This window comes from Jaculus jaculus, chromosome 6 (assembly GCF_020740685.1).
Source record: "Jaculus jaculus isolate mJacJac1 chromosome 6, mJacJac1.mat.Y.cur, whole genome shotgun sequence".
Taxonomy (NCBI): Eukaryota; Metazoa; Chordata; class Mammalia; order Rodentia; family Dipodidae; genus Jaculus; species Jaculus jaculus.
The window spans coordinates 92,447,585-92,468,407 of NC_059107.1; the positions used below are offsets into that span (position 1 = coordinate 92,447,585).

Sequence of the window (20,823 nt, forward strand, 5' to 3'; positions counted from 1 at the left end):
ATCTACTTGGTTTCTAATTTTCTCCAAGGTGTGATTACAAAGTTTCCTGACCACTCCCAGTAGCTCCCAAGATCCTTCAACAGACTGGGCAGGGAGGGGAAAGTTCTGGTCTCAGCAGGCTTAAATATTAAGTCCCTTATTTAATTTCTTCCCTGGATCTATGGGGCTTGGCTTACTGATTTGAGTGGCCTTGAACTTCTCCTTAGAAGGCCCAACAAGATGAAGCGACTTTTTTAGGCAGGAGACCCTTGGAGGCTCAGATATTGCTAGAAACCCACTGGTAGGCCCTTGACCCTGGCCCCCTCCGTTCCTGCCTAGTTCCACAACCCTGTCCATCACCCTAGGCCAGCTCATGAGTTTCTCCCTCAATAAGCACCAAAAGACACGGGGCACTGGCAGAGAATCATTGCCTCTCAGCTGACTCACCCACTTCTACTGGCATTTCAGTTCTGGCATCCAGTGAGGGGCAGGGGTAAGACTTCCTGACAAAGCACCAAGGCTAAATGTGGGTGAGGCCTAGGAGAGACCTCTTCCTCAAGGCTGGACCAGAGCCCCAAGCAGCTCTGGCTTCTCAGCCCTAAGGTGCAGCCAGTCCAGCTGGGTATCCTCCCTGCAAGATGGCAAAATCTCTCAGGGTGGAGACTGAGGTTTCTGTCTCTCTCTCTCTCTTTCTTTCTTTCTATCTTTCTTTCTCCCTTCCTTCCTTCCTTCCTTCCTTCCTTCCTTTGTCTCCCTCCCTCCCTCCCTCCCTCTCTCTCTCTCTCTTTTTCTCTTTCTCTCTCTTTTTTTTTTTTCCGAGGTAGGGTGTCACTCTAGCCCAGGCTGACCTGCAATTCACTATGTAGTCTCAGGATGGCCTCGAACTCACAGTGATCCTCCTACTTCTGCCTCCCAGGTGCTGGAATTAATGGCGTGCACCACCACTGAGACTGTAGTTTCTAAGAAAGAAACGTATTGAGTCTTCCAATGTTGGTAGGATTTAGGAGTGAAGTTCCCACTGGGACTCCGGGGCTCCACCTGACATGTCTCTTCATGCCCTTCTCACACATCCTTGACGAGGCGACATGACACGCGGGGCAGGGGTGCGCTGAGTGCCCTCTGCAAGTCTTCCCCGGCCCCTGTGTCGAGAACCCTCCCAAGGCTAGTGGCGAGATGATGTAATGCTGGGCTAGGACAAGAAGGGGGAGACACCACAGGAGAGATGGTACCGGAGTGGGGCCTTGCACAGCCGCAGCAAGCTGCTGAGGTGGAGGGGAATGAGGAGGTGCGGGGATTTTGGTTCTGGGGTGGCAACTGGCGGCCTGACCCCTGATACTAGAACAGACTGCATCTGAACATCCCTTATAACTTTCTCCTGAACCATGGCAACCAACAGCCTGCCCTCCCTCCTCTGACCAGATTAGCCCGCTCATGGACTCTCTGAACCACTGTTTCTGGATCTCACTCCTGCAGCTGCAGAGCAGAGACTGTGGGCCCAGCAGGGGCAGCCTGCGGGGGTGGGGACGGCAGTAAGCACAGTGGGAGGTAACGGTGATCGATAGATACTAAGGAGGCCATGAAAGTAGTCAGCAGCTCTCAGGTTCTTTGTAAATTATTTTTCTGAGGCAAGTGCAACAGACTGCTTCTTCCCCCCTCCCCCCCTTTTTTTTTTTTTTCAAATGTGAGAGTGAGAAAGGGAGAAAGAGATAAAGAATTGGAAGCCGGGTGTGGTGGCGCATGCCTTTAATCTCACCACTCAGGAGGCAGAGGTAGGAGGATTGTCGTGAGTTCGAAGCCACCCTGGGACTCCACAGTGAATTCCAGGTCAGCCTGGGCTAGAGTGAGACCCTGCCTCGAAATACAAACAAATAAAAAGAATTGGCATGCCAGGGCCTCCAGCCACTCTAGTCGAACTCCAGATGCATGTGCTCCCTTGTGTGCATGTTCGACCTTGTGGGCTTGCATCAGTGTGCGTCTGGCTTGCATGGGACCTGGAGAGTCAAACATGAGTCCTTCCTGGAAAGGATTATACTAAGTGAGGTAACCCAGGCCCAGAAAGCCAAGTGCCATATGTTCTCTCTCATGTGTGGATCCTAGCTACAGATGATTGGGCTTCTGCGGGAGAAGGAAAATACTTAGTAGCAGAGGCCAGTAAGTTAAAAAGGAGACATAAAGGGAAGAGAAAGGAAGGGAGGAGGGTACTTAATAGGTTGATATTGTATATATGTAAGTACAGTGATTGTAATGGGGAGGTAATATGATGGAGAATGGAATTTCAAAGGGGAAAGTGTGGGGGTGAGGAGGGAGGGAATTACCATGGGATTTTTTTTTTATAATTACGGAAAATGTTAATAAAAATTTAAAAATTAAACAAAACAAAACAAAACATGAGTCCTTAAGCTTCGCAGGCAAGCGCTTCAACCACTAAGTCATGTCTTCAGGCCCAGTTCTCACTTTCCAGATAGGAGGCAGACTAGGAGATTTGCAGCTGGGTCTGATATCTGGGGTGTTAGAAAGGCAGGTAACTGCCAAGGCATTGGTCCTGAGTGGCTGGAAGGTGGAGAAGACCTTGGGAGGTAGAGGAACCCATGAAAAGAGCAGGAGGTTGTTTGCACATGTTAGGTTGGAGTGTGTTTGATTTCAAATGGGGACCCCGACTAGGCAACAGAATGTTCTAGTCTAGAAGTCAATAGAAGGACCATGTGGGAGATATAAATTTACACTTATCAGCACAAAGAACAGTATTGAAAACATTGAGGCTTGGGCTAGAGAGATGGCTTAGTGGTTAAGGCACTTGCTTGTGAAGTCTAAGGACCCATGTTCTATTCCTCAGTACCCATGTAAGACAAATGAACAAGGGGGTACATGCATCTGGAGTTCATTTGCAGTGGCTCGAGGCCCTAGTGTGCTCATTCTCTCTCCCTCTCTCCCTCTTTCTCTCAAATAAACATATATTTTTTAATTGAGGCTACCTGAGCTCCTTGGTTTTTTTTGAGGTAGGGTCTTGCTCTAGCCCAGGCTGACCTAGAATTCACTATGTAGTCTCAGGGTGGCCTCGGACTTGTGATGATCCTCCTACTTCTGCCTCCCAAGTGCTGGGATTAAAGGCGTGTGCCACCACACCTGGCCTAATTTTTTTTTTTTTTTTCCTGAGCTCCTAGAGAGGAGCTTGGAGGAGTCAGGGTGAGCAGCAAGATGGGGCAGGCTGAACAAAGACCAAGGAGGGATGGTCTGGACACCAAAGAAGAAAATGCCTTTAAGGGGAGAAATGAACCATTGCGTCAAACTCTGCTGAGCTCAGGCAAGAGGAGGAACGAGATTGCCAGCTGGGTTTAGCTGGGCTTAGCACCTTGGAGGCCACTTGGGATCTGGACCAGAGAGCATTCTGCAGAGGGAGGAGGGTCAGCGGGCTGGGGATGGAGCTAGGCGGCACGGCACACGCTTAGCATGCAAAAGGGTTCAATACACATGCGCACACACGCACGCACGCACGCACGCACGCACACAGGCAGAATGGGATCAGACCCATTGGGAGGAGGGAAAGGTAGGAGAGAGGGAGGAGTTATGGGTGACTAGTGTAGATTTCTTTCTGAGGAAATTTTGCTACTTTTGGGGAACAGAGAATGGGGGAGGGGCTTTAGGGGGATGCGGGTCAAGAGTGCTTTGGTTTATTTCTTTATTTTTCTTCAGATGGGAGAAATGACAGTGTGCTTCCATGCTAATAGGAACAATCCTGTCAGTAGTGAGATAGATGACAATGGAGGGAGGGAGAGAGAGAGGGACAGGAAGAGAGAGAGAGACAGTGGGTGTGTAAGTGCCAGAGAGACGCCTCCATGGAGAGAGAGCTTGCCACTCAAGCCTGGGTACCGGATTTTAATCCCTACATTCCATGTAAAAAGCCGGAAACTGAGATAGGCTTCTGTAATTCCAGCACACTGCACACACTACTGACAGAGCGACAGGCAGATGACAGGTGGAGTCAGAATTTGCTGGAATTTGCTGGAAGCCCGCCTTGCACAGCAAGGAACAATAGCAGCATGAGAGAGAGACGGAGAGAGGGACAGAGAAGCCCAGCCTCAAAATGAGGTGGGAGGGCGAGAACTGACATGAAAGTTGTCTTCTGCCCTTGGCACACATGTGCCTTCACTGTCACATGCACATGAACTTATGTACGCACACACATACACACGAGAAATAGTGAGAGACACACAAGCATGCATACACACAAAACAGAGACTCACATCTGCACATATACGCTCATGGAAAGAAGCAGAGTGTGCGTGAGAGAGAGAGAGGGATTTTCCTAGCCTCCAGCCAACAGGGTAAGGATAACCACAGAGGTGCTGTGGATGCCAGATAGGGCACAGGGCACCTAGGTTTTGGACCCAGATCTGATGCTCACTGGCCACGAAACTCTGTCAGCCCCGTAACTAACACCCAGGACTTCCAGTGCTCCAGGCAGTTCTAAGGACCTCAGCCCTGCCTCCCTTTCTGGATCATGGTGGGCAGCCAATGAGGTTCTTGGTGTGAAAGTGTTCTGCAGAATGTAACGGGTGGGATGGATGGCTGGGATTATTTTTATTATTCTAATAACACAAGGGATTATTAAACAGATTGAAGGGCTTACCATCTACCCAGCCATACCTGTAGGTACAGCCTCCCTGCATAGTTCTCACACTTGCTGTGACCTGACCCTTGGGAAGCCACAAAGTCCACACCCTGACCCTTCACGACTGCTCACCCTCCCCCAATTCCACCAGCTCCCTTTGCTCTGGCTTGATGCCTTCTGTTCCTGGCAAATGCTGCCCTCTGACACCTCCTGATGGCCCTGCTCAGCTTGCTGCCCCAATGCTGCCCCTTGCCTTCACCCCAGGCTGTTTCCCTGCCCCCGTTGCTGTTTGCTTTGGAAGGCATGGCTTGTGGGGAGGGGCTGGGGATGCCATTCAGCAGCAGAGCGCTTGCGTAGTTGGCATGGGCAAGGCCTTGGGTTCAGTTCCAATCATCACCAAACAGGCATGGCTGGGAGGGAATTAAGGATTCCCCTGAGAAGTGGGACTTCAGTGATGAAATCGGAAGCATCTCAGGTAGATTGGGATCTGCTGGAAGTCACACTTTGAGTTGATTTGCCAGGAGATGTGGACCAGTCTCCTAACTTCTCTGGAACATGGTTTTTTCTTCCGTAAGAGGAAGGCTTGAAGCCCTGCCAGTCCTCGGGTTCCAAGGCTGGAAGTCCTTGGTTCTTTCTACCATATTCGCTGAATGCACTCTGCGCCAGGCACTTGGCTTCTGCTGACCATAGCATTCAGACACAAAGTACAGCACCTCACACATAGCAGGTGCTCAATAAAGGCCATGGGAAGGCTCGGCGGTTAAAGGCACTTGCTTGCAAAGCCTGACAGACTGGGTTTAATTCCCCAGTACCCATGTAAAGAAGCCAGATGCACATGTGGCACATGTATTTTGAGTGTGGGGGTTGACGAGATGACTCAGTGGTGAAGGTGCTCGCCTGAGTTTGTTTACAGTGGCAAGAGGCCCAGGTGCACCCATACACATGCTCTCTCTGTCTCTCATATAAATAAATTAAATAATAAAAACTGTGGAAAGGAATTATCCTAATATGAGCATAGCATATTCCCATTCCTGCCTTGATTCTCTATCTAACCCCCCAAAACCTCTGCTCACAGCTGTGACCCATGTCATTTTTCCCATGATGCAAGAGAAAGAGAATTGCTGGAGATCCTTCCCCATCCTCAACCCAAGCTCAAACCAACATAAGTTGTCCTCTCTGAGGACTTCCATAGAGGCACTGGAGATGGCACCGAGGTGGACACAGGACACATGAGTCTGTCCCAGATTTGCCCCTTACTTGTAGTCAGATGGCTTTTTTTTTTCAAGGTAGGGTTTCACTCTAGCCCAGGCTGACCTGGAATTCACTATGTAGTCTCAGGCTGGTCTTGAACTCATAGCGATCCTCCTACCTCTGTCTCCTGAGTGCTGAGATTAAAGGCGTGTGCCACCACGCCCTGGAATAAGCTTTTTAACACCAGGGATTGTAATGTGGAAGGAAATTCTTTTTTTTTCAAGGTAGGGTCTCACTCTAGCCCAGGCTGACCTGAATTCACTGTGTAGTCTCAGGGTGGCCTTGAATTCACGGTGATCCTCCCAAGTGCTGGGATTAAAGGTGTACGCTACCACACCCAGCTCTCCTTTTGTGTTTTTTGTTTGACAGGGTCTCATGTAGCTCAGAGTGGCACTGAACTCAATCTTCCTGCCTCAGCCTCTCAAGTACTAGGATTACAGACATGCACCACCATGTCACGTGGAAGGAAGACAACTGTTACATCAATGCTGCCTCTCTCTCTGTCTCTGGGTGGCAGTGGACACCTATGAGCCTACTGTGATTAAGCTGGAAACTCTGGTCACTTAGTGGAACTGAACGTGCCAGAGAGGGAGAAGAGGCTGGCAATGAGTCTCCTTTGATGCCTCGCCACAAAGATATCACCAGTACCAGCTTGCCCTTGTGGGTGCATCTTGGGGTGCTGTCAAGATTCAGGTACTTGGAGCCCACCTGAGTGAGAGGCCATGTTGAGCTGCTCGGGAGAGGGGGCAAGTGTCTGTTCCTGGTCACTACTTCCAGGCACTGGCATCTACTTCCAGGCACCTCCCTTCTAGTCTCTGACCTTGAGTGGGATTCTGGAACTAGATGTCCAGGTTCTAGTTTTGCACTTTCTAGGATGCTGAGTGGCTTTGGGAATGTTGTCTGCCATCTTGGAGCTTCCGTTTCCTCATCTCGATCACGTAACAGTAGAACATACCCGATGGACTTGGGGTGAGAATTCAGTGCACACAGAAAGCCAGGGCTGCACCAGGCACGGGGGTTCACATCTATAATTCTAACTCAGGAGACGGAGGCAAGAGTATCTCAAATGTGAGGCTAGCCTGAGCGCCATAGTGAGACCCTGCCTCAGAAAGCCAAATAAGGGGCTGGAGAGATGGCTTAGTGGTTAAGGCGCTTGCCTGCAAAGTCAAAGGACCTAGGTTCAATTCCCCAGGACCCGCATAAGCCAGATGTACAAGGTGGCGCGTGTGTCTGGTGTTTGTATGCAGCAGCAGAAGGCCCCAGCATGCCCATTCTCTCTCTGTATATATATCTGCCTCTTTGTCTCCTTCTCTCTCAAATAAATAAATAAATTTAAAAAGCCAAATAAGATACCTTTAATCCCAGCACTCAGGAGGCAGATGTAGGAGGACTGCCCTGAGTTCAAGGCCACCCTGATGCTATACAGTGATTTTCAGGTCAGCCTGGACTAGAGCGAGACCCTACCTCTAAAAAGCAGCAACAAAAATAACAAAATAAGTACATAAGTAAATAAAATTAGATATTAACTGTTAATGTAACTGTCATCACCATCAGCACTCTCACTTTGGTGAGAAACATCTAAGCACAAGATCTTTCCCCCAGTGTCTCTCACCAGGCCCCTGCAATCTCCCTGGCTCCCAGCCCTCTCAGATTGCCTTAGAACAATTCTAACTCGGTCCACGGTGCAGGATATTCCCCTGCCTCCTGCCAAGGAGAGAAGAGTCCTTCTTCTTAGCTTTGCCCCCATCTGTAGTTTCTACCCTATTGTAAACTCCTTCCTGTTTCAGCCCACCCTCAGCTAGTCTGTCTTGGACAGTCAACAGAATTCCCTGAATGAAGCAGTGTGCCAGCCCCATCCTCAAGTGCCCCGAAAGAAAAACAGGTGGCAGGGCATGCACAGAGAATCACAAAGCTGAGAAAGCAGCCCCCAGAAAGAAGCTAGACCAAACTCACCAATGTAAACACCCCCGCGCCTAGAACGGCGTACACCGCGTGGAGCCAGGGCACCTATGAGAGAGGAAGGATAGGTTTAAGACGCAGCCGTAGCCAGCAAGAGGGGCCAGGGTAAGGATTCAGTTCAGTGGATGGAGAATGTGAGCTAGCACTCTTTAGCAAAGAAGCCCCAGGACTGAGAGCGCTTGTGATTTTTTTTTTTTTTAAAGGTATGGTGTCACTCTGGTCCAGGCTGACCTGGAACTCACTATGTAGTCTCAGGGTGGCCTTGAATGCATGGCGATCCTCCTACCTCTGCCTCCCAAATGCTGGGATTAAAGCATGTGCCACCACCCCTGGATGATTTTTTTTTTAGGTGCTGATGGTGATGCAGTGAGGGGACCCCACAAAAATTCATAGGCTGAGTTCCCAACAGCCTTGAAACTTTTTGCCTCAACATACAGCCCCGGGCTCAGGCTGGCCAAGGGTGACTCATCCTATCTGCCTATCCTCCTCCCAGCCTGGGCCTGGCTCCAGGCTGCTCCTGCTTCTGCTGTGGCTGTTTGTCCCTGCCTCGTCTGGGGTATGTCTTTCCCCACTTCAGGAAACTCCCTGACTGCCTTATGAGTAAAGGGCTTGGATGAAAGGAGCCAGAACTGTGTGCGGGAGGAGGGGGGAAGGTATCTCAACTCTCTGCCAGCTATGTATACTGGCCCAGGCTCTTGAGACCAGAGCAGGACCACTTCTAACCTCTGTTTCCCCAAAACTTCCCCTCTCCAGGTCGCAGGGCCACCTGACTGCATGTGAAAGATTCACTTGCATGTGAAAGTTGTGCCCAGTTTGGGGCCCTCCCAGAAAGCTTTCCCCGAAGATGTCTGGATACAAAGGCGTCCCATCAGCCCAACGTGAGTAAATAAAGGGTTCTTTGAAGTTCTGGGGCCCCTTCCTGTAACCCCCTCCCCATCCTAGATACACAGAGGGCCCCCAGGCCAGCTCCGGCCCCTCCCTTTGTCAACAGGATCCTGGGAAGAGCCAAAGAAATGCCAGAACCAATCTTGATGTCCTAGACTGGTGCCAAGTGCCAGCGGCTGGGGCTGGGCAGGCTGGAGGTGGGTTAGAGGGAATGGGGGATGCCATCCCAGCCCCAGCAGACAAAGGACAACCGGAGACCAGATGCTGACCGTGGCTGGCTGGTGGCATGGCTACGGAGCTCTCAGCAGGGGTCTAAGGGCTTGTTCTCTCCCTCCTCCCCTCTCTCGGGTTCTCAGTATTCAAACCCCACCCCACTCCTGTTGCGTCCCCAGTGTGCTTCAGCCCCTGCAAAGTCTTGATTGGCATTCTCCCAGGCAGGCGGGATGCCACTAGGGGAGCTGGGAAGTGAGCTCCAGTGGGTGGGTGCACTGGCTGTGAAGTGGGGAAAAGGCTCCCCACCCGTCATATCCTGGTGTTTCACCCCCTGCCTGCCTGGCCAGCCACATCCGGCCTCTCTGGCCTTGGTTGATCTCCTAAGGACATTCTCTGGACCTACTAGGTCCCCTGGAGTAGCAGTACGTCCTCCCGTGCTTCAGCCTTCCCCTCCCCCCACTTCACCTGCAGGGGAGGATGGGAAAGGTGAAGCCGGATGCTGCTTGGAGAGCTGGGCAGGTGCCCAGACCTGCCAAGAAAAGCCTCCTTGTTTGCCAGTGTACACTGCCAACGCGCCTGGGGCAGGTGCCAGGAGGGCTGGACAGGATGGCAGACCATGAGGCTTTGGCCCCGGGCCTGCCCTGGAGGGGATGAGAGGGCATGGCACCCCTAGCAGTGAACCTTGCCCGCCTTCCCCACGGGCTTCCAAGCTGGACACTCACGTATTGGAAGGGCAGGAGGATGGCTAGGAGGAGCCCACTGAAGAACAGGGTCATGAGAAGCACGAAAAGCACACCCTGGCAGGAGGTGAAGTCGAACTGCAGGACACAGGAGGCCAGCCATCAGCACTGGGCTACAAACTGGGCCCCCCCCCCCAAGCTCCTGCACTCACACCCGCCACCCAGTGTGGCCTCCTCAGACCCGGGGTCACCTCTCCCCATCCCCATCCCCGGCCCTGGATGCTCCCCTACCCCACATGCTTGTCCCCCCCCCACACCCCCACCCATAGGCTCTAGCGCTGACCTTGGTCTGGAAGCTGAATATGGTGACCGAGAGGCAGACGAGGGCCGTGATGCCCAGACACAGCAGGACAGATGTAGTGTTGTAGTAACTGAGGGCATGGTGGGGGAGGGGGTGAGTACGGCTCTGCTCTCCCCCAACCCTCCCTCTCCAGCCAGAAGCTGATCTTGTGAGCCATGGCTCCAAGCTTTTCCATCCCCAGGACCCTTCCCTTCTCAGCCTTCCCAGGATTTCTCTGCCCCAGGCTCTGTCCATGGACACTCACTACTGTATTGGAAGGATTTCAAATAGGCACAAGAGTGGAGTTTGGGTGTCCGTGCTGATGCCTGGAGAGCAGGTTACAGATAACTGCAGCATAAGGAGTTTGGAGCTTTCAAGCTGTCATTTAAGCTTGTTCCCTACTATCCCTTAACCCAAATCCTACTGACCTGGCCAGGTCCAGGAGCCACTGGCCAGGTAGTCCTCGAGGAAGGGATTCTAGGCCACAGTTGCCCGCCTGATCCATTCCACCATCCAAGCACTGGTTGGAAGGACAGGGTGGCTCCCCTTAGGAATATCCGGACCCTGACTGCAAGCCTGTCTGGGGCTCTCCTCTCTTTCCTCCTGCCCCATTTACCTGGACAGCATCCCAGTGAGGTAGGCCATGGACAGGGTCTGAAAGGAGAGTCAGGGTAAGGGATTGATCCAGAACTCAGAGTTGGGGGCCCAGATATCCACAAGGTCTACCCCAGGCCTCCACCCCTTCCCCGGCTCCTTCAATGCTGAGCTTTCTCTACCTACACGGGTTTATGTTCAGGACCCAAGCCTGGCTCGGTGGCATTGCCCCCACCCTGCCAGCTTGCAGGCACCTTAGGTCGGCCATCCCCTTCTCTCTTAGGCAGCCCTGCAGCTCCCCAGCCCCAAGCCCAGTGAGAACCTCGACTCTCCATTATCCTAGCTCTATGGCTCCCATATGAACCTCAACTATAATGAACAGACTGTGTGTGTGGTGGGGGGAGGGGCAGCCCATTTAGAAAGGGAGGATGGAGGGCTGAAGAGATGGCTTAGCGGTGAAGGCGCTTGCCTGCAAAGCAAAAGGATCCAGGTTCGATTCCCCAGGAGCCATGTAAGCCAGATGCACAAGGTGGCACATGCGTCTGCAGTTCATTTGTTGTGTGCCCACTCTATCTGCTCCCCCTCAAATAAATAAATTAATTAATTAACTGGGCTGGAGGAATGGCTTAGCAGTTAAGGTGTTTGCCTGCAAAGCCAAAGGACCCAGGCTCAATTCCACAGGACCCACATTAGCCAGATACACAAGGGGGTGCATGCATCTGGAGTTCGTGTGCAGTCACTGGAGGCCTTGGTGTGCCCATTCCCTCTGTCTCTCTCTCCTTCCCCTCTTTCTCTGTCAAATAAATAAACAAAAATAAAAAATTAATTATCTACCAAAAAAGGAGGGGTGAAGAAATGGTTTAGTGGTTAAGGCATTTGTTTGCAAAGCCAAAGGGCCTCAGTTTGATTCCCTAGGACCCATATAAGCCAGATGCACAAGGGGGTGCATGTATCTGGAGTTTGTTTCCAGTGGCTGGAGACCCTGGCGTGCCCATTCTCTCTCTCTACCTCTTTCTCTCTCTCAAATAAATAAATAAATAAAATATATGAAGAAAGAAGGAAAGAAAAGAAAGAAAGAAAGGAAAGGAAAGAAAAGAAAAGAAAAGAAAAGAAAGGGGCTGGAGTGATGGCTTAGTAGTTAAGGCGCTTTCCTGTGAAGCCTAAGGACCCAGGTTTGATCTCTCTCCAGATCTCACATAAGCCAGACACACAAGGTGAGGCAAGCGCAAGGTCACACATGCCCACTAGGTGGTGCAAGCATCTGGAGTTCCAATGCAGTGGCTGAGGTCCTGGAGGGCCAATTCTCTCTCGCCTCTCCCTCTGTCTCTTTCCCTCTCTCTCTAAAATAAAAATAAAAATAAAATAAAAATAAAAACAGAAAGGGAGGGTGGCAATGTCCTGGTAGAAGAGGTGGGTGAATCCAACACCTTTGCTTCTTTACAGACTTCACAGTGGACATCTCCTGTCCAGATTTTCTGGCCCTCAAAAGCATCCCCAAGTCCACCGCATTGACTTACAAAGATGGACAGCAGAATCAGGTTCCAGGGAAAGTACCTCCTGTAAGGCAAGCCATGGGTTTTAGAGGACAGTTACTGCTGCGGGGTGGAGGGGGCGGGGCTCTGTGCACTGCATTGCACCCTCCTTGGAGCCTCTTCCTTTATCCAAAACCCCCATGCACCCCCCTGTCAGTCCATCCACCCTCCTCCCACCTCAGAGGTGGATTGTGAAAGACAGAGGGGCTGGCCCACTTGATCAATTGTAGGGGCACACAGCATCCTGGTGGCAGACAGTACTGGGACTAGGCCTTTCAAGGTCCTACTTATATTTCGACAAGGAGATGTTCAAGCCACATCATACCTGGGTCCAGAACAGCAAGCCAGGGTCAGGTAAGTTGCAAAGAACACAGCGCTGTGAGAGACACAAGTGGACACATCAGCTGGTCCCTCCCAGTGGCCTTCTTCCCAGTCCTCGTTCATCTTACTCTCACCCCTGCACATACAGCACCAGGCAGGATGGCAGGGGCAACAGGAAGAGTGTGGGCATCCTAGAACCGGACAGTGGCCAGAGTGCTGGTCCCATTCCAGAAGAGAGGATGTGGGTAGAAGAAGCCTGCTTCTAGCAATATTGAATCTTAGGTGCTAGGGGACAGCGGTTCTTCATACATGTGGAGGTTCGATTCAGGTATCCCCCATAATTTAGGTGTTCTGAATGCTAGATTCCCAGCTGATGGAGATTTGGGAATTAAAGCCTCCAGGAGGCATTGTATTGTTGGGGGCGGGCTTATGGGTATTACAGCCAGCTTCCCCTTGTCAGTGTTAGGCACACTCTCCTGTTCTTGTTGTCCACCTGATGTTGCCCATAAGGTGATGTCCACCCTCTGTTCATGTTATTATTTTCCCTTGCCATCATGGAGCTTCCCCTCAAGTCTGTAAGCCAAAATAACACCCTTTTCCAATAAGATGCTCTTGGTCAGGTGTTTTCTGCCAGCAATGTGAACCTGCCTGCAAAAGTAAAGCTGGTACCAGAGGAGTGGGATTGTTACTGCTAGAAACCTGATTCTGTGGCTTTGGCCTCTTGTAACTGCTTTGTGGAGGAATGTAGATGAATTTGAAATCTTGGCCTAAGAGATGTCTTGCAGGGATGTAAGTATAGCTTGATGGGCCATTCTGGTCAGAGTTAAAAGACCTGAATGCAGTAAGAACTATGGACTGTGAGGTTAGGCTTATGGGGGTGAGAAAGAGCTTTGTTTGGACTGGGCTAGAAGCAGTTTGTGTGAGAAACTTGTTGTTATGCCCGTGTCCTGAGAACTTGTGCAAGGTTGCATTGCATAGAAAGACTGATGTGAGCAGAGGGATATGGCAAAGAAATGAAATCTTTGGGCCCAAAATCTTCCCATTCAACTGGAGTTGAGAGAATACAACCATTAAGATTGGGTCAGCTGACCTGCATTTATACAACAGGAAGAATGCAGTCTTTGGAAGGGGTCTGAATGCTGAAGGAGTGTGCTGTTCTTCAAAGTCTGCTTTATTCCCCTGTGGATTAACAAGTTGGCAACCCAGCTGGCATTATGGAGTATAACAACTGCACAAAAGAGAGGGTCATTGAATTTGCAACACAGACTTGTATTTTGGACATGGTCATGGGCAGTGTGAAGCAGGCTTGTTGGATTACCTGCGTGTAGGCCTGATGGAGCCATGTGGATGGACCGTGGGTTGCAGTAGACACACAATGGAGATGCCAGGACTATGGGATGGCTGCCAAGGAGAGCTACCAGCACTGGATAAGTTTTTCGGGACTGTGAGTAGCCTAGCTGGAGGGGTGGAATTGGAACTCCAGAGACTTGTTTCTGGTTAGAATTATTGGACTTGGGGTTGGAGAGATGGCTTAGCAGTTAAGGTGCTTGCCTGTGAAGCCTAAGGACCCAGGTTTGACTCCCAGAACCTACGTAAGCCAGATGCACATGGTGGTGCCCGCAGCTGGAGTTCTTAGCAGTGGTCTTTCTTCCTCCCTCCCTCTCTCAACAAATAAATAAATAAATAAAATTAAAAAAAAAATTACCAGACTTGGAGACTTCTTACTATCTAGAGATGATGAACCTGGAGCTATAGAGTTTGGTGTTTGCCCTGTTTAAATCTTGTATTGGTTGAATATTTCTTTGCTATGTCCACTGCCATCTATTGCAGTGTGAATGTTTATTCTGTGCCATTATGGGTTTTTGGGGAATGTTTTGTTTGTTTGTTTTTTGAGGTAGGGTCTCGCTGTAGCCCAGGCTGACCTGGAATTCACTACGTAGTCTCAGGGTGACCTTGAACTCACGGTGATCCTCCTACCTCTGCCTCCCGAGTACTAGGATTAAAAGTGTGCACCACCACGCCTGGCAGGAATTTTTTTTTTTTTTTATGGCTCAGTTAAAAGACTTGGACTATGGGGATATATGAACATCATTGGGATTGACGAAAACTACGGGGACTTTTAAAGTTTGACTGAATGCATTGTATTTTATATCATGTATCAGTTAATGGGGGGCCAAGGGCGGAATGTGGTGGTTTGATTCAGGTGACCCCCATACACTTAGGTGTTCTGAATGCTAGGTCCCCAGCTGATGGATCTTTGGGAATTAATACCTCCTGGAGGGAGTGTATTATTGGGGGGTGGTCTTATGGTATTATAGCCAACTTCCTCTTGCCAATGTTTGGCACACTCTCCTGTTGCTGTTGTCCATCTGATGTTGGCCAGGAGGTGATGCCCACCTTCTGTTCATGTCATCGTTTTCCCCTGCCATCATGGAGTTTCCCGTCACGCCTGTAAGCCAAAACAGCCCCCTTTCCCCACACAATACTCTTGGTTGGGTGATTTCTCCCAGCAACGCAAACCTGACTGCAGTAATAAATGGTTTCAGAGGGGCTAGGGTGGCTCAACTGTTAAAAATGCTTGCTTCTCGGAGGTGGGCATGGTGGCACACGCCTTTAATCCCAGGACTCGGGAGGCAGAGGTATCAGGATCGCCATCCACCCTGAGACCACATAGTGAATTCCAGGTCAGCATGAGCTAGTAAGACCCTACCTCGGAAAACAAAACAAAACAAAACAACAAAAAAAAGCTCCCATTTCTTCCAAAGCAGCCTCGGAGAAATTTACTTATTCATTTATTTCTTTATACTTTTCTTTTTAGTTTTTGGAGGTAGGATCTTTTTGGGTTACGATTTCAAAGACTAGCTTTGACTTCACAGTGATCCTCCTCACACCTGGGTAAGAGAACTTATTTTAAAAGCTCAGGCTGGGTCTGGTGGCCCACTCCCAGAACTCAAGAGGTTAAGGCAGGAGAGTCAGAAGTTCAGGGTCATCCCTGGTTATGTAATAAACTTGTAGGCCAGTCTGGGCTACATGAGGTCCTATCTAAAAAAATTAATTAAGGGCTGGAGAGATGGCTTAGCAGTTAAGTACTTGCCTGTGAAGCCTAAGGACCCTGGTTTGAGATTCTATTCCCCAGTACCCACGTTAGCCAGGTACACAAGGGGACGCAAGCATCTGGAGTTAGTTTGCAGTGGCTGGAGGCCCTGATATGCCCATTCTCTCTGTCTTCCTCTCTATCTGCCTCTTTCTCTGTGTGTCTGTCTCTCTCAAATAAAAATAAAAAAACAAAATATAATTTAAAAAATGAAATAAAATTAAAAGTTTGTATATAGGACATTCTATATGCTAGGCAAAGGCTTTTTTTTTTTTTTTTTTTTTTTTTTTTTTTTTGAGGTAGGGTCTCACTCTAGCTCAGGCTGGCCTGGAATTCACTATGTAGTCTCAGGGTGGCCTCAAATTCATGGCAATCCTCCTACCTCTGCCTTCCAAGTGCTGGGATTAAAGGCGTGCGCCACCACGCCCAGCCTAGGCAAAGGTTTTTGTTTTTCAGTGCCTAACAAATATGAACCAACATGATTCCCTCTTCTTTATAAAGCATGTTCATCCTTTTATAACTGAGGTCAGGAGACTTGTCCAAGGTCATGCAAGTTACCTTACTGCAGAAGCTGGACTAGAACCCAGGTGCTGAGGCTTACAACCACTGCCTCACATTCCCTCCCCCAGCTCCATCACCATTTGCATCTGGCTTACTAGCTGCTGTATTATTGTTCTGTCCTACTAGGCTGTGGGCTCAGCACAGGCACAGCCTGACCACACCTGGCCCCAGCAGGAAGTGGCACCTATGGAGTGAATTTCTGCATCCGGTGGTCATGTTCTTGGGGAGGTGGCTCAGGACTGCTGACCACTGAGGGTTCTCTGAAAAGCAAAAGAGCAGAGGCTAGGGAAGGAACTGGAAGATGGCCGATGAGGACCCAAGAAGGGTTAGTACCACCATCAAACACATGGGCCACGGGACCTTCAGCACATCACTGCCATCCTTTCCCAGTCTCCTTCTAGGTCTCTCACCTACCCTCCAAAACAGCAATTCCAATCTCTTCAGTCCCCAAACTTCCCAGGCTGCCTCACTCTCTGCACAGTCTGCCTGATGTGTTCCAGAAAGATGTGAGATAATGAGGTGTGGCTCCTAACCTGCCCACCTGCCAACCTCACGCGGTGCTGTGGGCTCTTCCGTCCCTCTTCCCAGGTCAGTCTTTCTAACCCAGGCTCTGGGTTCCACCCCTTTGATAGCTCTGTGATGGCTTGCTTTAACCTCTTAGCTCACACCTCTCCTCCTATGCAAACCTCCTCAGGCTTTTTCCATCTTCATTTTCCATGTTCCCCAGCTCCAGCTATAGCAACTCCAGCTGCCCTGTGAGGCCAGCTTCTCAGAACAGTGGCCTCCCCGCATAGCGTCTTCTCCACCTCCCCAACCTGCCCAGCAAACCTGGCCTCAGCTAGCCTCAGTGAGCTGGCTTGGCTACATCAAAGTGACCTTGTTGAGTCCAATTGCCACTTGTTGGTCCTTACCTCACCTAACTTCTCAATGTCTGGTCACTCCTTTGTTTCTCTGGTTCCACAGTGACACACTTTTGGGTCCCCTCCTCCAGCTCTGGCCACTCCTAAGTTTTCTCCGAGGAGCCTCTGAAGAGGCCTCGTTACTTCAAAGCAGGCTTTCTCCCTTCCTACTCTGCCTAGGAGGGCTCGCCAGCCCACCGGAGTCACAGCCCCTGTTTCAGGTCTTCGTTTTTCTTTTCAGCCCTAGACTGGCGCCTCTGCCTGTGAGCAGAAGCGGCTCTTCGGCAATGCATGGCACCCAGGACCCGAGCTCTGCGCTCTCTCTGCAACTTCTCCCGCACCCCTAATGCTGAGGGCTCCTCGCATCCAGCACGCCACCTAGCCAGAGGCCTTCAGCTGCCGCTCGCCCTGCCGCACCCAATTAATCACCCGGGCTCCTCCTCCTGCTCAGGCAGCTCAGATCTCAGCTCTTCCTTCCATGCCCACCGCCTCCCTCTGGATTGGGTGACCCCTTTGACTTCACTCTCCGGCCTGGCCTTCAGCTTTTGCCCACCGCCCTCCACATTACAGGCAGACCAGATCGTGGGTCTGAAGACTTGGTAATACTGGGCACGATCCACCCACCACTGCTCATTTCTGTTCTCACCACATACTCCACCCTGCCACTCCGCCCTTCTCATCGCAACCTGCTCTGCACCCCTCAAAGCATGCCCACCACTCTATTTCTGCTGGAAGGGATCTGCTGACAGGACCCCAGAGGCTTCCTCTTGCAGAGGCTTCCTGTGTACTCCATGAGCACGCCACAGCATCCCAACCTCGGGCCAGCTCGGCTCCCCTGATCCTTGCTCTCGTGCAGTACCTGGGGGTCAGCTTATATGTTAGTTATTTCTTTTGCCCACCATCTAACTCAGGACCTTGTACCAGATAGGCACGCTTTGATTTTTTTTTTTTTTCTGGATGAAATAAAAAAGCCAAACCAAAACAACAAAACAGGTGGTGCAAGAGTGTGGGGGTGGAAACAAGCCTACAAGTTTTACTGAACAGGACCTCTCCATCTTAACCCTTCCCTATTCTTTATTTTTATTTTTTTCTTCAAGGTAGTGTCTCCCCTTAGTCCAGGCTGACCTGGAAATCACTATGTAGTCTCAGGCTAGCCTTGAACTCATGGCGATCCTCCTACCTTTGCCTCCTGAGTACTGGGATTAAAGGCATGTGCCATCACAGCCAGCTTAGCTTTTTTATTTTTGAGGTAGGGTCTCACTCTAGCCCAGGCTGACCTAGAACTCACTCCGTAGCCTCAGGCTAGCCTCGAATTTACTTCAGCCTCGCAAATGCTGGGATTAAAGGCACGGGCCACCATGCCCAGCCCCTTTCCTATTCCTTTTTTTTTTTTTTTTTTGATTTTTCGAGGTAGGGTCTCACCCTAGCCCAGGCTGACCTGGAATTCACTATGGAGTCTCAGGGTGGCCTCGAACTCACGGTGATCCTATCTCTGCCTCCCGAGTGCTGGGATTAAAGGTGTGCGCCACCACGCCCAGCTGCTCTAACAATCTTTCCGCACCTCTTCTGCAAAATTCCCTGAGCCATGTTAGGTGCCTTTTAAGTCTACTTCAGTAAGGGGCTCTTAGGAGCCTCTGGATCTCTGCTTTGGTAGGTGTTTTCACCACATACTTTGGTGAGTGTCCTTAGTGTCTACCCCCTTCACCCTTGTGCTGATATCAGGTTCACTGAGAAAGCAGCTCTCTTGCTCATCATCCCAGTTCCTCTGTGGTTCCAGCTGGGGTCTGGCTGAAGTGCAATGGATGGGTAGTTTATCTCCTTGGGTCCTGCTCCTGTCTGATATTCCCCAGGGAGCTGAAGTGTGGTTAGGCGGACACCATCTTGACTGGGAGTCCCTTTCCTATTCTTTTTTTTTTTTTTTTCTTTTTTCTGAGGTAGTGTCTCACTCTAGCTCAGGCTGACCTGGAATTCACTATGGAGTCTCAGGGAGACCTCGAACTCACAGCCATCCTCCTGCCTCTGCCTCCCAAGTGCTGGGATTAAAGGTGTGCACCACCATGCCCAGCCCTTTCCTATTCTTTAGTGCTACTGACCCTGTGACTGGGTTTTTGCTGCTGGGTGGTACCAGTTGCCACAGCCATTGACCACCCTGCCCATGTGGAACAGAAGAATCAACCAGTAACAAACACTCTGGCATTGCTCTCTGGCAGTCTCACTGGTCAGTTTGTTCAACAACAATAATGATAATAATAGAACCTGGTTGATATTGTATATATGTAAGTACAATGATTGTGATGGGGAGGTAATATGATGGAGAATGGAACTTCAAAGGGGAAAGTGTGGGGGGGAGGGAGGGAATTACCATGGGATATTTTGTTATAATCATGGAAAATGCTAATAAAAATAAAAAAAAATAATAGAACCCGTGGTGTGGGTCCTGCCATCCTGGGCTTGAAGCTTTCTCAAGGCAATGACCTCATCTCCCTTCCTGTTTTCCAAAGTACTTCAACCCTTAAGATAAGGTGGCAAGGGCTGGAGATATGGCTTAGCAGTTAAGGCACTTGCCCGCAAAGCCAAAGGACCAAGGTTTGATTCTCCAGGACCCATGTAAGCCAGATGCACAAGGTGGCACATGTGTCTGGAATTTATTTCCAGCAGCTGTAGACCCTGGCGTGCCCATTCTCTCTTTCTCAAATAACTAAAAAGTAAATGTAAAAAAAAAAAGACGGAACTGGAGAGACGGCTTAGTGGTTAAGGCATCTGCCTGCAAAGCCAAAAGATCCCAGTTTGATTCTCCAGGACCCACATGAGCCAGATGCACAAGGGCGTGCATGTATCTGGAGTTTGTTTGCAAGGCTGGAGGCTCTGGAGCACCCATTCTCTCTCTCTCTCTTTCTCTCTCTCAAATAAATAAATAAATAATAAAATAATTAAAAATAAAATAAGGCGGCAGGAAGAAGGACGGAGGAACCAGAAACTGTGGAGCCGCATCCGAACCTCATGCTGCTTCTCGTGGCGGTGGGTAAGTATGTTAGTAGATGAGCCCCAGTTCCCTGCTTTGTAGAACAGGGAAGGCTGATCGCAGCTCAGCTCACTGGTTCTGGCAGGCCTGATGGGGGACACAGGGCCAGCAGGGCTAGGCGGCGGGCTCAGCTCATGGACGGGAGCTGCTCTTACTGTCATTAGAAGCTGCCTGACCCACAGCTTCCTTGGCTCACTTCCACTCCACCCCTAACCTCATGCTTCTGCCCCGCCGTCTGGTTTCCTCTCATCACGGACGCCATGGCTCAGAGGGAGCAATCAGACAATAAGGTGAGAACCCAGAGGAGGGAGACCACAGGGACCTTGAGAAAGCAATGGCTGGTGGAGCGGTTGGGGCTGGCATCCTAGGGGCTAAGAATGAGTCATAAAGGTTGAGAGAGCAGCTGGCTACATGTCACAGCTGAGCCTGGGGCCTGGGATGATCGGTTTAGTGCCAGGACGGGGAGTGAACTCAAGGAACGGCCAGGGGCCAAACCCAAAGGCCTCCCTTAACTCGCCCTGCTTTTGCGCCCCGTGCTGTGGTCAGCAGGGTGCAGGGGCTACGTTTGCGGACTTCACCATCAGACAGCCCTGGCTTCCAATACTGGCTCTATGCACGGGAAGCAATAACATCTCTCTGCCTTGATTTCCTCATCTGTAGAATGGAGATAATAATAGTACCTGCTTGGCAGGGTTATTGAAAGGATGGATGAAAATTACCTTGCACTTGGCTCAGTGCCTTGTACACAGATCAAAAAAAAGAGGTGTTTTAGTCTCATTGTTATCATTGCTGTCCCAAAAGGAAGAAGTAAGAATGGTGCCCTCAGGGAGTAGAACTTGGTGTTCCGGGAGAGGTGAGGGAGCCTCTAGGGCTGAAGGGCAGGA

At 50.5% G+C, this 20,823-nt stretch overlaps 1 protein-coding gene across 1 annotated transcript in view; it reads right to left on the reverse strand.

Annotated features, from left to right (window-relative positions):
* Faim2 (Fas apoptotic inhibitory molecule 2) overlaps positions 1-20,823 on the reverse strand; it is a 44,099-nt gene that overhangs the window by 12,342 nt on the left and 10,934 nt on the right. Inside the window, exons 6-11 of the mRNA XM_004649816.3 lie at positions 12,368-12,418; positions 12,028-12,067; positions 10,533-10,570; positions 9,920-10,007; positions 9,619-9,714; positions 7,793-7,846 (exon numbers count right to left, since the gene is read on the reverse strand). Of these exons, the coding sequence (XP_004649873.2) occupies positions 7,793-7,846; positions 9,619-9,714; positions 9,920-10,007; positions 10,533-10,570; positions 12,028-12,067; positions 12,368-12,418 (367 nt within the window). The remainder of the gene's footprint in view (positions 1-7,792; positions 7,847-9,618; positions 9,715-9,919; positions 10,008-10,532; positions 10,571-12,027; positions 12,068-12,367; positions 12,419-20,823) is intronic.